This window comes from Camarhynchus parvulus, chromosome 26 (assembly GCF_901933205.1).
Source record: "Camarhynchus parvulus chromosome 26, STF_HiC, whole genome shotgun sequence".
Taxonomy (NCBI): domain Eukaryota; kingdom Metazoa; phylum Chordata; class Aves; order Passeriformes; family Thraupidae; genus Camarhynchus; species Camarhynchus parvulus.
Genome location: NC_044596.1, coordinates 5598394 through 5614848, shown reverse-complemented (window position 1 = coordinate 5614848; position 16455 = coordinate 5598394). Strand labels below are relative to the sequence as shown.

At 49.1% G+C, this 16455-nt stretch overlaps 1 protein-coding gene across 1 annotated transcript; it reads left to right on the top strand.

Annotated features, from left to right (window-relative positions):
- The first annotated feature begins 454 nt into the window (after positions 1–454).
- PTPN22 (protein tyrosine phosphatase non-receptor type 22) lies at positions 455–15316 on the top strand. Its single transcript, XM_030965835.1, has 21 exons — positions 455–541; positions 2687–2795; positions 3750–3826; positions 4849–4944; positions 5168–5206; positions 5604–5675; positions 5753–5812; positions 6181–6323; positions 6514–6580; positions 7521–7598; positions 8114–8206; positions 9509–9585; positions 10481–11181; positions 12189–12278; positions 12408–12538; positions 13226–13253; positions 13626–13706; positions 13997–14100; positions 14742–14772; positions 14871–14948; positions 15252–15316. The coding sequence occupies exons 1-21, from the start codon at positions 455–457 to the stop codon at positions 15314–15316; spliced, it is 2307 nt and encodes a 768-aa protein (XP_030821695.1).
- Positions 15317–16455: the final 1139 nt, after the last annotated feature.

Below are 16455 nucleotides of genomic sequence, written 5' to 3'. Positions count from 1 at the left end.
AACCATTCTGGAATTCTACATTAAAAGCATGAAGGGGAACTGTGCTGTGGCTTTTCCATGCTGTTTTATGGACTCTTCCAGCCGCATTCCAGGTTTGAAGCCTTCCTGGTGAAGCACAGCCCCTTGGGATGTGAATGCTCCACAGTTCTCACCCCTGGGTACCCTGGCAGGGATGGCTGAAGGAATTGGGGTGGTGGTGGTGTCCAGCATGTCCCTCCCCTTGTCCTGGGTGCTGCCCACCCTGTGCCAAGTGGAGCTGGTTTGAGCAGAGGGTGCCAGGGCCCCGTGCTGTGTGTTGTGTTGTTTGACCAGGATTATCTGCCACGCACTAATTTCCTCTGGGGCTGTGATGAAGTCAGAAAACCACAGGCAGCTCTCCCCGGCGGCGCCTTCCGCTGCGGATCACTTGACATGTCCCGTCCCAGGAGGGCCAGGCCAGGCACACTGCGGCACCATGGACCAGAGGGAGATCCTGCTGCAGAACCTGGAAAGGGCCCAGGGCAAGAAGCTCAACAGAGGAGAGTTTGCAGAGGAGTTTTTGGTGAGTTCTCTCAAGGCTTGGCTCAGTGTTTCAGCTCATGTCGGAGGGAATCGCTCGGTCACCTCTCAAACCTGTGACTGAGATTTTTTAGGAGTTTTATAGCAGACACCCAGAAGTTAACTGGGCCAAGAGGAATGTAAAGACATGATAGAAATTCAGTAGTTTGCATTTGAACTGTTTGCTTTTTAACTAATCACCAGAGTGCTTCCTGTTTTCTGCTTGGTGAATGCACTTGTCGGGACATGGTTTCGCTTTGCCTGGTGACAGAACTGGGGGGAACAGGGAGGAATATGGAGCCTCTGGCCCTGGTGACACAGCTGGGGATACAGGGAGGAATATGGAGCCTCTGCCCCTTCTCCCCATTGCATTGTTAGACCTGTGGCACACAAGTTCCTGCCAGGCATCTCTGGTTTCGCCGTGCCTTAGTTCATCCTTGTTTCTAAAGAGCACAGGTTGCCCAAGGGAGCTGTGGCTGCCCCATCCCTGGAAGTGTCCAAGGCCGGGGTGGAAAGGGCTTGGAACAACCTGGGAGAGCATCAGATGTGTCTGCCCGTGGCAGAGGGTGGAATGAGATGAGCTTTAAGGTCCCTTCCAACCCAAACCATTCTGGGATCTGTGTGCAGTGCTCCTGGCCCCTCCTGGAAACTGCTTTCTTGTTCCCTCAAGGCAAAAGCTGCACAAAATGCTGAGGGCTCCCACCTCCCCCTGTGTCCTGCATTGCCCTGAATCTGTGAGCTCTCTGATATATTTTTTGGTTTGGGTGCCAGGGGTGAGGCTCAGATGCCAATGCTAAAGCTGGTGGCTGGAGGTGGCCCTTGGTGTATCAGCTGGAGGCTCTGACAGGCTGGCTGGGCTGCTCTGAGAGGCAGTGACATTGCCCAGCTCTCACAGGCACAGGGAAGGGTAAAACTGTGAGATCTGAGATGTGTCAAGCACTGGACTGACCCTGGCCGTGGGCTCTGGGTCTCCACCAGCTCCAGCCCTGCTCTGTCATACCAGCAAAATCTGGCCCTTCAAACACTTGGGGAAAGCTGAGTTCTTGGTTTTCAGGTGTCTGGGGTGGAGGGAAGTGATTAATCTGAGCCTGCAGTGACAGTCTGTTGTTCCATGGAACAAAGAGCTGTCACTGCCTGCTGAGTTTCCCCTCTCTCTGCCTGGTGTCTGTGTGTGTGAGGCTGTGGGCTCTGAGCCCTGCTGCTCAGGCTGGCTCCAGCAGCCTGATGTATTCATTCCTGATCAAAATGGCAGGTGGAAATGGTCAAGGCTGCATTTCCTGTTTCATGGGATAAGATCTCAAAGACACCTGATTTGGGGCTGCTTTTGCAAGGCAGCGGCCTCAGCAGGCCACCATGCTGGCTTATTTCCAAACATGGCAGATATATTCATGCCATTCCTCCACCCCAATTCCTGCCCTCTCCTTGTGGGACCAAGCATTTTTATGTGCAAATTCTGGTGGTGTTACTATAAATGATAGGGTTTCATTAGAATCCCCTTTTCTGTTTGTGCAGTCTCACAGCTGGGCACTGCTGGGCACTGGTAACAAATAGTGTGTGTTATTTAGGAGCTGGTGGCAGTGAAATAAAATTCTGTGCTTTACCAGGAGAAAGATGCTTTAACTCCCTGTGAGTGCTGCAGCTTTATCCTTAAAATGAAAGAGATGAGAGCTTTGCAGCCCAAAGGGTCTGTCCCAGAACTCCTTGTCTTTCACCAGCCCCTCTGCTCCAGCTGCTTTTGCTCCCTTTGTGACTTGAGCATCGCTGCTTCCAGCTACACATGGGAGCATCTCCACCAAAGTGAGAAAAATCAATAGATTTACCTGTCTTTTCTGGCATCACTTGTTGAAAGTGCTTTGACATTGTCACTCCTCTGATCTGGGTGCCATTTGAGAGGCTCCCCTGGGCCTCTCTCACTTGTGAGATGCTTTTGTCACTTCACGAGCCGACGTGTGGGCACTGCCTCAGCACACACTTTCCATCCTTCACAAGGCTCTCAGAAGGTTCTGTCTCTATTCTTGCTCTGAGCAAAGCCACTCAGGGAAGAATTGATGGTGGTAGAAAATGTGACCCCTGCAGACCTTCATGTGCTCTCTAGTAGTGAGCTGGCTGCAGCATGTCTGCTGTAATTTGTTCCACTCTTTTATCACAGAAGCTGAAGAAACAGTCAACAAAGTACAGATCGGATAAAATCTACCCTACAGCAGCGTCTGAGCAGCCAGAGAATGTCAAGAAGAACAGATACAAGGACATCTTACCTTGTAGGTTGGAAATGGCACATGTTCCTACTCAGTCTTTTGTTTCTCTTGCTTTTCTTGTTCTCATTCTCTGGTGCCTGCCTGCACAGCTGTTGTATGTGAGCATCTCACTGCTGTCTACTGGCTTTGAGTCCTGCTGCTCAGGTTTAGGGCTTTGGCTGCTGCAGTGCCTGCTCTGGAGGACTTTGGCACAAATCAACACCATCGGGCACATGGTGGGATTTTGGGGATGATCTGTGCAGAGATGAGAGCTGGACTCAACGATCCTTGTGGGTCCTTTCCAACTCAGGATATTCTGTGATATTTCTACAGACAGAAGAACTTCCATCCCCTAGGAAACACAGCCTCCAGTGATAATCCTTGAGAGTTTCTGGTTAGCACTGTAGCCACTTGCATTCAAAGGCCTTTGGACAGTGATGTCTCCATGATGTGCAAAGCAGACAACAGGCAAACCCTGCTGAGGCTTCCCTTGGTGCAGTGGTCTCCAAAGGACTCTGTCCCAGCATCAGAGCAGACTGTCTCTTTTGTCCATTCCAACTTGGGAAAGAAAGTAAATCACAGAATCGTTAAGGTTGGACAAGACCTCCAGGATCGAGTCCAGCTTCAAACCTTTGTGTCTGACCCCACAGACCTGGTGTGAGCCTGGAGTGCTGTTGGGTGGATTTGGGCTTGGCTTGCTGCATGGTCAGAGGGGATCAGCATTTCATGGGGTGGTGGCAGCACCTGCAGCTCTCCCCTAAAACTTCCCCCACTCTCCAAAAGGATCTTGTCCATTCCCTGTGTGTGTAGGCAGCAGGGCTGAGGGAGGTGTGGGGGGACATCAGCTGCTTGCACAGCCACCCACCCACCCTGGATGGGCTCTCTGACATCAATGCTCCCCCAGAGCCCCTGGTGCTGCCCTCCAAGGGCGCAGTGACCTTGAGGGACAGACACTGACTGCCTCCCCTGCTTTTGCAGTTGACCACAGCAGAGTGGAGCTGTCCCTGATTACGTCAGACACAGATTCTCATTACATCAATGCCAACTTCATCAAGGTTTGCCTCTTTTGTGGTGTTTTGTCCTGCAAAGGTGTTGGTGGTGCCGGGAGGAGCAGGCTGGGGGCTCTGCAGCAGTTTCTGAGCTGTGCTCAAGGATAACTGATGGAAGGAGATGAGTGAGCCCTCCAGAAAGCCCCTGGGCAGCACAGAGGCACCGGGCTACAGGGCAAGGGACACGCTCATGCTGAGGGTGGAACACTTTGTGGTTCTCAGCCCCAACTTCCTCGTTGCCGTTGCTGCCTTTGGTGGGTGACAGTGGTGCAAAACTGCCTGTGGCCAGAGTCACCTGGGCTGAAACCAGTGCAGAGGCAGGAAACCTTGCAGGGCTGCACGGTGGGGACCTGCTGCTGGGGCGAGAAGCAGGGCAGATCAGTGTGGGACAGTGCTCCATGTGCAGCTCCACCAGTCCTGGGGCTGTCCTGGGCCTACAGCCCTTCTCTGACTGACAGATGGATGGATGGATGGATAGATAGATGGGTGGTTGGATGGATGGACGGATAGATAGACAGTTAGATAGATAGATAGATAGATAGACAGACAGACAGACAGATAGATAGATAGATAGATAGATAGATAGATAGATAGATAGATAGATAGATAGATAGATAGATAGATAGATAGATAGTTCCTTTCATTCTCCGTCTCAGTGACCCGTGGCCCAGGGCTCTGTGTAACCTGTCTGCAGAGGATCAGACCTTCCCAACAGGATCACAGCTCATTCTTTGGCCATCAGCAACAGAGCTGTGGCCAAATCACCTCCAAGCTCCCAGAGGTGCTGTAAGAGCTGGTGCTGGTCTCTGGGAGCACATCTCAGCTCAATCCCAGCTCCCCAGCTTGGCCCTGCCTTTGGTTTGCACACCATTGTGTGAGTTAATGTATGTGCCCAAAATTCAACTCTGTGAAATCCTTCTAAATGCTTAGTGGGCTTGCTGGTAGAAGTAAATTCAGAGAGAGGAATGACTTTATTTTTGCTGGTGAACTATGCACAGACGTGTCCATGTCTGGTTTGAATGTTCCAGGGTGTCTATGGGCCAAGAGCATACATTGCAACCCAGGGTCCTCTCCCCACTACTGTCACTGACTTTTGGAGGATGATTTGGGAGTATGAAGTCCTGGTAAGGTGCAGATTTATATTTAGACATAAAGTTTATATGCCCTTTTTTTTTAAGGAAAGTTGTCCTTCTAGCCAGAAGTCCTTTGTTGGGGCTCAGGGGAAGGCAGTGCACAGAAATTCCTTATCATTGATAAGCACCCACAAGAGATGAGTTTAATTTTGCTGCCTGGATTAGGCAGTGTGAACTCGTGTTCAGCCTTTTCTAAAGAGCCTTCTTCCTGCAGGTCGTGGTCATGGCTTGTATGGAGTTTGAAATGGGGAAGGTGAGTAGTGTGTCACAGAATGCAAGGTGAGAGATGCAGATTTTTATTAAATCCCATCAGTGGCAGTGATTTCTGTTTGATATAAGCTGGTTTTTGGGTGTCCAGCTGCAAATGGTCCCGTGGGAGATGTCCCTGCCCATGGCAGAGGGTGCAAGGAGAGGGACTTTAGCGTCTCTTCCAACCAAACCAGTCTCTGATTCCATGAAATTCTTCAGCCATTTCCAGCAGCGTAGGGAATCTCTCTGGAAAGGGAAATCCCACAGTGGCACCTCCAAGGAAGGGGAGGCTGGAGCTGGACAGCAGCAAGAGCTGAGCCTCTTCCCAGAGTGAATTTTGTACTGAAAAGTGAAAAAGGGCCAGTGGGGAATAACCAAACACATCGTGCTTGTCCCAACAGAAGAAATGCGAGCGCTACTGGGCGGAGGTGGACGGCTCCCCCCTGCACTGTGGCCCTTTCTCCATCACCTGTGTGAGTGCAGCCACCCCAGCAGCCTGTCCCACCCCCGGGAACCACAGAAAATCTGACTCTGACTCCTTCTTCTGCAGGAGGCTGAGGAGAAGAGGAATGAGTATGTGATTAGAACTTTAAAGGTGACCCTGAATGAGGTAAGGAGGAAAGGTCAAGGCAGAAAATGTACCTGGGCTGGCTTTGTTATATAAATAATATATTAAAATATGGTACGTTTTGTGCAGAAAATTTTACATTGCTCAGGCTGCTGAATTAGATTTGACAGCAGTCGAGGGAACAAAGGAAGTAAAAAATTCATTAACTCAGACCTCAGTTTCTGAAGCTGTTTGTCAGTCATGGCAAATCAGGCTCTGGGTAAGTGGGGCCAAGGATGTCATAAAACCAACTACAAACTGCTGCTCTGCCCTTTGCCTGCTGCTGCAGATGGGAGCTGGGGATGGAGCAGAAATCCAGCTCCCCTTGCTGTGCCAACATCCCAGACCCTGGCACTGCTCTTCTCCTGCAGGCAGCCCGCACCATCTTCCACTTCCACTACAAGAACTGGCCAGACCACCACGTGCCCTCCTCCATCAAGCCCATCCTGGAGCTCGTCAGGGACATTCGCTGCTACCAGCCCGATGACAGGGTCCCTGTCTGCATCCACTGCAGGTGGGTGAGCTGGCTGCCAGCAGGGAAGCCCTGCGCGGGCCGGAGCTGCAGCATCCCGCAGGTCTGCAGGATGTGTATGGGACAGCAGGGTCACAGGTGGCTGTGGGTGCTCTCCAAACACCCCTGTGAGAAGCACAGCATGCCCCGGCTGTGCCCTGCACCCAGGCTGTGCCCTGTGCTGTGTTTGCAGTGCCGGCTGCGGCAGAACCGGCGTCATCTGCGCCATCGACTACACCCAGAAGCTGCTGAAGGACGGGGTGAGTGCCAGCCCTCAGTGCCCTCCATGGCCCCTGCGCCCCTCTGTCCCTCCCCAGCCTTCCCTCTGCCCTCCAGCCCCTCTGACTGCGCTCAGGGGGATTTCAGGGGGGTGGGAGCTCCCCATGGAGAACAGCAGTGGCCCAAGTGCTGATTGCCCACCCCCAGTTTGTGCCACCCCTCTCTCTTCAGGCACTGACAGCTTCACCCCAGTGGGGCAGAAATCCCCCTCCACTGCTCATTCAGGTCTTCAGCTCACAGCACATGGCCCTGTGCTGACCCTCACTCTTCAATACATCTTTACTGTCTTCGTCTCTCCACACTCACACATCAGATATTCAGTGTTTCCAAACCCCTTGCGTTACTCTGACTCTCCAGTAATGGTACAGGCAGTGATCCCCAGCCTCAGGGCAGGTGGGACTCAGAGGAGAGCTGCCCTGCTCCACAGCTCCCTGGACCCATCCAGCTGGGAAATCAGTGTCATGTCCTTCCTGCTGCCCACAGCTGTTATAAAAAGGGTATTTTCTGTGGAGTGTGAGACAGGAGGGAGGAGAATGGTTTGTAATAAATAAAATAGCACTTTAAGCAGGGCCTCTGTTAAAAATTATTGCAGTAGCAGGCCTGGATTTCAGACAGTGCTCTGAAGTGCATCATGACTTGGAAGTTAGATGGAATTAGACCTGTCTGTAATTTTTTTATCAGAGAAATCATAGAAATCATAGAAAGATTTGGGTTGGAAGGATCTTAAAAATCTTCTCTTTCCAGTCCCTCCTCTCCAGCCTGGCCTTGGACACTTCCAGGGATCCAGGGGCAGCCACAGTTTCTCTGGGCTTCCTATGCCAGGGCCTCCCCACCCTCACAGGGAAGAATTCTTTCCCAACATTAAACCCAAATCTCTTCTCTTTTAGCTTAAAACCATTTAGTCTTTTCTCTTCTTGCCAGATTGTTCCAGTGAACTTCAGTGTTTTCAACCTGATCCAGGAGATGCGCACACAGAGACCCTGCATAGTGCAGACCAAGGTGTGTCTGGGGAACATCACCACTGCTCCATGCTGGCCCCTCACCTTTTCCCAGAGCAGGGAAACCCAGAGCTGTGTGCTGCTGGGAGCTGGGGTGTGGAGATGTTGTGCAAAGTCCCTTTTCTGAGCAGAACAATGATTTGGCAGAAGTTGATTTGGTAGGTGAACATTTCCTTGTGGACAGCTGGGTCAGTGCTCACAGTGGGATTTATCAAATGCTTACACTGTGAAACCAGGGACTGTCCAGGCAATAAAGTAGGAACTTTCCTCAGCTGCAACAGAGTGAAGAGGAAGCTCAATGCAGAACAGTATTGTTTGCACACCCAAAAGCCCCCAGATGCCTCAGTGTGAGCCCTGTGAGAGTTGTGGCTTCTGCCTCTTCTCGAAATTCACACCCTGCTGACGGACAGGAAAGGCACCTTCTCTCGGGGTGATGCTTGCTTGGGAAGAGGTGGCCATTCACAGGTCCCACTGGTGCTGGCTGTCACAGTTTCTGTCTGTCTGTCTGGAATGCAGGAGCAGTATGAGCTGGTGTACGATGCCGTGATTGAGCTCTTCAGAAGGCAGATTCAAGCACTCGATGCCCAGAAAGATTCTGCTGCTACACAGGTAAAAGTCCCAGGACAAACACACTGCAGTCTGGGCACTTCAGCTCTAACCTCAATTCCTGCTGCAGATCTGGGGTGAATTCCCATATTTCCTACTCCCCTTGATACCCAAACTGAGTCTCTTTTGATGTTAACCCATGAGAATCCAGCTCTCCCCCTCAATGTGCAATGCTTGTCACAAGCAAGACCTAGATTTTCTTCAGTCTCAAAACAATTTTCTATTTTCTATATACTTTTATGATTGCTTAATGTCATGAGTGAATAGAACAGCATGAATTTTCTACAGGACTGGCTGATTTCCATGGGGATGTGCCAGTGAAACTTGAGGGATTTTCAGACCAGGTTGGGGAAGGTCCAGGTTGGGAAGCTTGGGATCACAAGGCAGTGAGGCTGGAAGTGTTATCTCATGCGTGCTAGTGAGGGAATCAGCACTACAGCCTGTCTGTGGGAGGGCATAGGGGGAAATATCTTGTAAAAAAACACGGCAAAGTCTCACAAATCTGTTACATCTCCGAGGAAAAGAAATGTGGTCTTGGTGTGAAGTTGCATATTAACAGGAATAGCCAAAACCTCTCTGGTTGAGGTTTTCTTTGCTCTTGCTGTTCTGTGGCTGCTGATATGAGCCTCACTGTATCAAATCCAGGAAAATAAATGCATCACAGCAAAGCCTGGAAGGTCACAGTGAGCTCATTTTGTCAGAAACTTTTATCTCAAAAATTGAGAAGGGGATCCTGTGATGAGACTTGTGCCTCAGTTTTACCATTTGCAGTTCATTCCAAGCCAGAGCTGAGTGAGAAAAGAACTGAAAAAAGCCTTTTTGGACTGGTTAAGGACAGTCTGTGAGCAAAGGTCACACAGGGCTGACACAAAATGCAGAGGACTTCTCAAGTCAGGATGTGGTTTTGTAGCTCTTGCCCGAACCTCTAGCCCCCCTAAACCTCCCTGTCCTCTGAGGACACTGTGCAGAGCATGGGGATGGCCATGAGCTGGAGTCATGCACAAAACCAGCACCTAGCTTGCCCAGTGTGGGCTCCTGAAGGCAAAGTGTCTGCACAGGCTGCCTGCCAGCTGTTTGGCACAGCTGGATGGTTGTGGAGCTCTCTGCGCTCTCATTTCAGAAAGGTGCTGGCAGAGTTGCTCTTCAGAAAGTTTTGTCTGCAGTTTTCAGCTCCACCTTGGTGTCATTCCCAAGTGCTTTAGTAATTAGAAGTATTTGGCAAAAACCGCAGCTCCTGAAGCAGCTCATTGGTGTTCTTTACATTCTGCCTCCTCATTCCTGTAAGCAAACATTTCCTTTCCCCAGGAAGGAGCAGGACGTCCTGTAGCCAAGCCAGTCCTGACTCCAGTGGAAGATATTTATGGCCTGAGTTCACTCACCTGGTAAGTCCCAGCACAAGTATCCCTGGTTGGTATTTGCAGTCACCCACACAATTTCAGAGAGATGAACTTCTTGATGTGTGCTCTAAAACATTTTAACTCTCAGGGTCTGCTGCCTCCCCTGAGTCTCACTTTGACTCTCACGTTTGTTCCTAACATAATTCATGGAATCATAAAAGTTGGAAAAGTCTTCTGAGACCACCAAGCACAACCATTAACTGCCAGGTCCAACACTAAGCCATGTTCCCAAGTGCCACATCTACATGTCTGATGAGCACTTCCATGGATGGTGTTTCCACCACTTCCCTGGGCAGCCTTTGCAATGTCTCATCACCCCCTCAGTGATGAAAGTTTCCCTAATTTCCTAATAATTCTTGCTCTTCTCACTGATGTGTCTCAGCCTGTGTGCCATTATCTGTCCCCTCTTCTGCCCTGGGCTTTGTGTCACTCGGTGTTTCACATATGAACTGAAAACAGTATAAAACAGTATATAGAAGTCTCATGAACATGGAGGCTGGGTCACCCCAGCCCTCTGCCTGGCATGGAATGCCCCCACACTGGTCCCATCTCCCATCTGCACATTTCACTCCAGTGCCTCTTCCTGCAGGAGTAGCAATCCCGAGGATGCAGCTTCCCGATGCCAGCAGCTTCCAAGGGTGGTGGGATCTCTCTGTGGACGTGTTTGGGATTTCAGCGACTCCTTTCTGTAAATAATTTTGCTTTTTGGTTCAGTTTGCTGACATCAAGGGGCTTCTTCTGTTCGTCATTTCGGAGTTGAAATTGGGGCTGGGCTCTGCATTCCTGAGGGAATTGCTGCTGGCAGCAGTGCTGTGGGCTAACACTTTCTGAGCCCTCCATGGCTCTGACTCTACACCACTTTATTTTGCTTTTACTGCAGCTCAGAGCCAGAGGAACAGGCTCCACACCAACATCTCCCTCCAGCGGCACAGAGCAAAGCGTCCCTGCCCTCACTGTGTGCCCCGGGAGCACAGCCCAGCTCTGCCAGGGGGGTGCCCCCCATCAGACAGGCCATCTCCTTCGGGGCTCTGAACCTCTCCAGCTGCACGAAGGCAGCTGCTGGAGAGCCCTGGGGTGCTGGGGATGCCCCTCAGAAACGCTGCAGCTGGGAGCTGGAGCTGGAGCTGGACCCAAAGGGAGCAGGCAGGAGGGCACCTGGTGCCAGAGCACCTCTGGCATGGACTGTATCGACCCCTCTAACACTGGGGCAGAGGGGAGAAAGCTGGGAATGGGATGCAGGGGATGCCAAGCCAGTTTGGAGTCCCCAGTGGCCAAAAGATCACTCGAGCTTCCAGGATGGATTTTCCTCTGCAGACCTGAACCCCTCCAGACGAGCAGCAGATGGCCCCTCAGGCCACAGGAAGCAGGGGCAATGCCCTCACCCTTCCCTGTGCTCAGCAGAAGACCCTTACTTCTCATCACTGTCTCCAGACGACCCTGTGTCCCCCGTGTTTCCCTTTCTGGGGGGGCAGGATGAGCTTCTCCCTTCGTGCTCTGCCAGTGCCCCCCTACAACCCACCACAGCCAGCTCCCCATCACCCCACCACGCTCCCCTGGACCAGGAGAGGACCTTCTCCTCGGGTAAGTGCTGCTGGGACAAGGGGACACGTGGGACCAGGTCACTCTGGACTGGGGCATGCTGGAGGGAGTGGCTGGTGTGGTCATCTGGTGTCCAGGCAGGGCTGTAGCTGCTCCTCAGGACTAGGCTCTCATGGGAGCTGAGGGAGCAGCTGGTTTCATCCTCACACTCTTCATCCTGCCTGAATTTTTTTTCCCACAAACATTTTTAGAGTAGTGTAATTTTGGTGTTTGCATTACACAGCTGCTCTGAGCCACTGTGTCACCTCAGGACAGCTCTCACAGGGAGGCAGGGGTGGTGTGGCCAATCCTCACACTGAGGTACTCCAAAAAGCATTCAGAAAGCTCCCAGAAATGGTTTTCTCTGAGGATCTAGTTTGCAGGTCTTTGCTGCGGAGTGTCATGCAGGGGACACTGAAATCTCACCAAGACTGAGAGATCCAGGACTTCAGGGGCCCTGAGCAACATGGGTGACACCCCTGCCCATGGTGGGGGTGTTGGATCTAAATGCTTTTAATGATTTTCCCTTCCAAGCCAACCCATTCCATGATTCCATGATTCATCACAAGTGTTTTGCCCAGATCTGTAGCATTACATGCGCCACCTGTCATATGAGGAAGGTGGAATTATTCCTTGTTCTGGTTAGTCCTGGTCCAATCAGACATTTCCTATTGCCCACAGCTTTGGCACTTGCTCCACCTTGTCCTCCCAGACCCCTCAGTGTCACAAAGACATGCTCGTTATCCCGGTGCCCTTGGGGAGTCCTGGGAGGTGCAGACCAAGCCAAGCAGCAGCAGAGCCACCAGCTCCATGCCTGGCTCTGTGCTGGGTTATGCTCATTTTCCTCGTGCAGTTGGTGCTGGGAGTTATTTCCATGTTTAACCACAGTTTAGAGGTGTTTAACCTCAATCTTTGGTGCGTGGCAGGAGCAGCCCCCTCCCTTTTTACACAGGTCTGTGGTCCCCTCATGTCCTGCCATGCCAGTAACCTGTCTGTGTCTCTCCAATCAGCCCCCCTGCCACAGCCTGATGATGATGATGATGCTCCTCCACCCCTGCCCCAGCGCACCCCTGAGTCCTTCATTGTGGCCAGTGAGCCAGGTGAGTGATCACCAACATTAAATGTGGGGCTGAGCAGCACTGGGGGCTCACCCAACGTGGGGGTGGCTCTGTAGCATCTGGCAGTGCCTGGGATGAGGAATGATCTCTCTGGTGTTCAACTGCTTCCAGGGCAATTTCCTCAGGCCACCCCAGATTTCCAGCTTCCAGACAGAAATCCAAATATTGGAACCTCCTGGGAGTGGAGTGGTGAGTCTCACTCACAGGGGTTTCATGACCCTGTGAGACTGAGACCATGTAAGGTACAAGTGGCTTTTCACCTCTTTTCTGGCACTATTCCTATGCCAATCTCCTTACCACGTTTCCTTCTGTGAGAAAGACTCTAGTTTTTGGCACTTTGTACTTGCCATAAATTATTTCATAGAATCACAGAATCATAGAATCGTTTGGGTTGGAAGGGAATCTTAAGAAAATCCCATTCCACCCCCGCCCATGGGCACCTTCCACAAGAACAGGTTGCTCCAAGCCCTGTCCAACCTGGCTTTGAACACTTCCAGGGATTTCAGGGCTCAGGATTGGAAAGAAGATGAGACCTCAGTCCAGCCCCTTCTTATCAACATCTAATTCACTCCAAACATTATTTTTTGGGATTCTAAGACCAGTACAATGTAATAGACATATTGTCCCTCATTTAGAGAAGGACAATGAAGACATGACATTTGTGTTCTGCTGAGCTTCACCAGCCCTGTAGAACCAACAGGAGCTGAACAAAATTTAGGCATCTGTTGATGATCCCATAGCTGAGTGACAGCTCTGTGAAGTGGAAGAATGAGGCACAAGTCTGTCTTCCTCTACACAAGTGTGGAGGTGTGTGTGGGAGGGTGTTTGCACATCACATCCTTTCCTCATCTTCTCTGGCTTCCTTGTGTGCAAGAAAACAACATTTGGATGTGGGAATTTTAAATACCTGCCTTGTGTTTTGTTTCCAGAGTGTGAAGCTTTGGAGCCCACGAACAGGTATAAGTTTAAAGCTGGGGTAATCTTTGGAATTAAGACCTGCTTTTTTTCTGAAACTGCTTTATTTAGCAAATGTGTTTAGGGTCTGTGCTCAGTGCAACGGAAATTGTTGCTAAATAGTTCTGCAACTAAATAGTTCTAACCAGAACTAAACAGTTCTGCAAACAAGTGAACTGGTAGTTTTATATTTCCTAATCAGCTCCTGCCTCATCCTGTTCATGAGGATGTCCCTTGCAGCCTCCTCTTTGTCTGCATGTTGTGTGTTTCCTTTGAGACAACTGAGACAAGCTGGTTGCTTCTAATACATATAAATATATATATACATATTATTTTAAAGCTAGGTAACCAACTCTTTTATCTTTGCTTTCTCAGAGACAGCCCAGGATAGCTCCAATTCTCCTCCTCCGCTTCCTGAAAGAACCCCGGAGTCGTTTGTTCTCGCTGAGGCAGCAAGTGAGTGCCGAGCTCTTTTCTCAGGATCTGACTGATGTTTTTCACTCACACCTAAACCTGGAGGTTCCTGAGAGCATGGCCCACTTGTTCAAAGCATTACCAGGTAGTGCTTCAGCACTTCCCTGCAGGAGGGTTCAGCAAATATAACGAAAATAAACACAAGTAGGGAACCTGCAGAAAAATTCTAGAAGTGCTTCATTAGAGGAGATGAAAAGCAGCAATAAAGCACTTGGAAAAAATCAGGATTTGTGAATGACCACTGAAAATGTACATATTATGTATGTTCCCAGGTCTCCAGCCTGCTACAAGAAATTCCTCGAGTCCTGTGGGTTTGGAGAACAAGGGCTCAGGAACATCATCCAAAGATCTCATTAAATGCTTCAGGAGGAGCAAGGTAAAAGAAACAAAAGATGTGGGAAAAAAAGGGAGAGAGAAGAGCTCTGGCACAGCTGGTGCTGCTGTCTCACTGCGGAACAGGGCCTGCTTCGAGAGCACTTGTGTTCAGTGCAAGAAAACAAGAATAATAAAAATATTCTGGTGTAGAACTGCAAACACCCCCCCCGTCTGCACTGGAAACAGGGAAACCCAGCTTTGGCACTCCATCCACCTGGGGCGCCAGCTCCCTGGGAAAAAGTTGCCCCTGAGTCCATCCTACAAGGACAGAACCATCACCAACCCCTTTTTGCTGCTGTTAATTATCCCTGTCAGATTGTTCTTTGGGGTGTAATGGTGGAACAGAAAAGCACTTGAGGAAAACAGCAAGGAAAATACAAACTGGAGGCTTTGGGGATGACAAGAAAAAAGCCAAAGAGTGGCACAAAGTTTGTTTTTTATGAAATGTGATACTTGTTTTTATGAAACGTGATACTTGTACATTTACCAGTGAATTCCCACAGTAGCTGATCTATTTATACATATACATTTATCAGTGTTTTTATACATGTGCATTACCAGCAAATTCCCTTTACCACAGTAGCTGATCCGTTGCTTCACACATTTTTTTCCAACTAGCCTTTTTCTATTTTTTTTTTACAGAGCTTGAAAATATTGAAAAATGTGAGAAAAAGTAAGTTTTCAGGCTAATATCTTTGCAATAGCTTTAAGCAAGTATTTAAATGTGTGGGACCAGTGACCAGCTGCTCCAGTCTCATTTTTTATTTCTAGGCATCTGCAGTCCATCTTCACTGACAAAATCATCAGAACCTGCCCCAACAAACTCTCCAAGGTCTTTCCTTAATTTTGGTATGTTTTGCTCTTCGTGTTTTGGTAGGAAAAGCCTGGTTCTTGGAAGTCTAAATGCCAGGCAGAGCACTTACAAACTACAAATATTTCAAATAATGCTCATTGGGTTTTACACATTTAGTTTTTACACATTTACAACTTTATTTGCAACTACGAGATGTTGCTTTTCTGTCATATCTTAACACTTGCGAAAGATCTGAAATTGCAAGTATTTTCAATTCCTGTGTTATTTTAAGGGATTACATAATCAGCATCTGTAACATACAGAATTTGTTGCATTAAAAAAATATAATTTCTTCCTAGGCTTTGCAAATCGATTTTCAAAACCTAAAGGACCAAGAAATCCACCCCCAGCATGGAATATTTAGATGTATTTCACAGACTTGGCGCTGCAGATTTGTGAAATCATCCTGAAATACTTGGAATGCCCATCCCAGTGAAGCTTCCACCAAAATAAACACATCCAAAGCTGTTACACGGTATTGGCAGCTCAGGCACTACTTGCACATTCACTGAATTTAAAACAGGAGTTTTAAAGTCAAGAATGTAAAAGTACCAGCAGCTTTCAGTTAATTCACAGTGGGATGGACGGCAAACCTTGGAATACAAGTTTTATCCTAAGGAGGCACATATTTTTGTCGTGTTTTGGAATGTAATCACTTCAAAAGGATGGATTTGAGCACAAACTGATGATGGGACCCAGTGAAGGCTCTGGAATGAACTGGAAAGCCAACGGAGCAGAGTGAGGTGATCAAGACCCTCTCTCGCGTTTGTAGGTCTACTGCAATCAAAGACACTGAAATGTTTACATTACTTGGACTACAAGGGAATTAGCACCGCAAATTTTAGAAATAATATAAATTTTTTTCCCCCATCTGAGTTAATCAGAGCATTTGTCTGGATTTTGGGGCAATAAGACTTAAGGTGGTGATTGATTCCACGGAAACAAAACTGGTGTAATCGCACAAGTGGCTGACCAAGCTACTCTTCTGTCTGGGAAAAAAAAATTCCCAAAACACCATGACAGTAAGGAAAATATTATTGTATTTTAAACCAAAGCTGTTTTCAAGGATTTGTGATTCTCCAGCACAGAATTTCAGGTGGGAACAGAGAAGATGAGATTTCTTGCCAGATTCCTCACCAGATTCCACTGATCAGTGGGGAGGGATAAAGGTGCTGAACATCGCTTTATATGATTCTTCTCCTGTAAAGACGGGGGAAAAAAACCAAACAAACACCAAAAAAAACCAAAAAAACACACCAACCAAGGTGGGATTTGGGGAATTTGGTCAAGAAGAATCTGCTGACCACTGCTGGAATGGAAAACTCCGCTGGTTTAAAGTTGAGGGAATAGCCAATATTCCCTTTTTATTACTGTAATCACGGGGTTTCTTAATAGCAGAAAACAGTGAAAGCCTTATTATTATATTCCTGTTTTGCCCAAGCTGGACAGGATTTGGAGCAACCTGCTGTGGTGGAAGGTGTCCCAGCCCATGGCAGTGGGTGA

What these genes read in the sequence shown, in the direction of transcription:
- PTPN22 (XM_030965835.1), top strand. Translation starts at nt 455, where the DNA reads ATGGACCAGAGGGAGATCCTGCTGCAGAACCTGGAAAGGGCCCAGGGC. An exon ending in TAAAGGTGACCCTGAATGAG is followed by an intron (nt 5,813 to 6,180) that starts GTAAGGAGGAAA and finishes CTTCTCCTGCAG; the next exon opens with GCAGCCCGCACCATCTTCCA. An exon ending in CCTGTCTGCATCCACTGCAG is followed by an intron (nt 6,324 to 6,513) that starts GTGGGTGAGCTG and finishes CTGTGTTTGCAG; the next exon opens with TGCCGGCTGCGGCAGAACCG.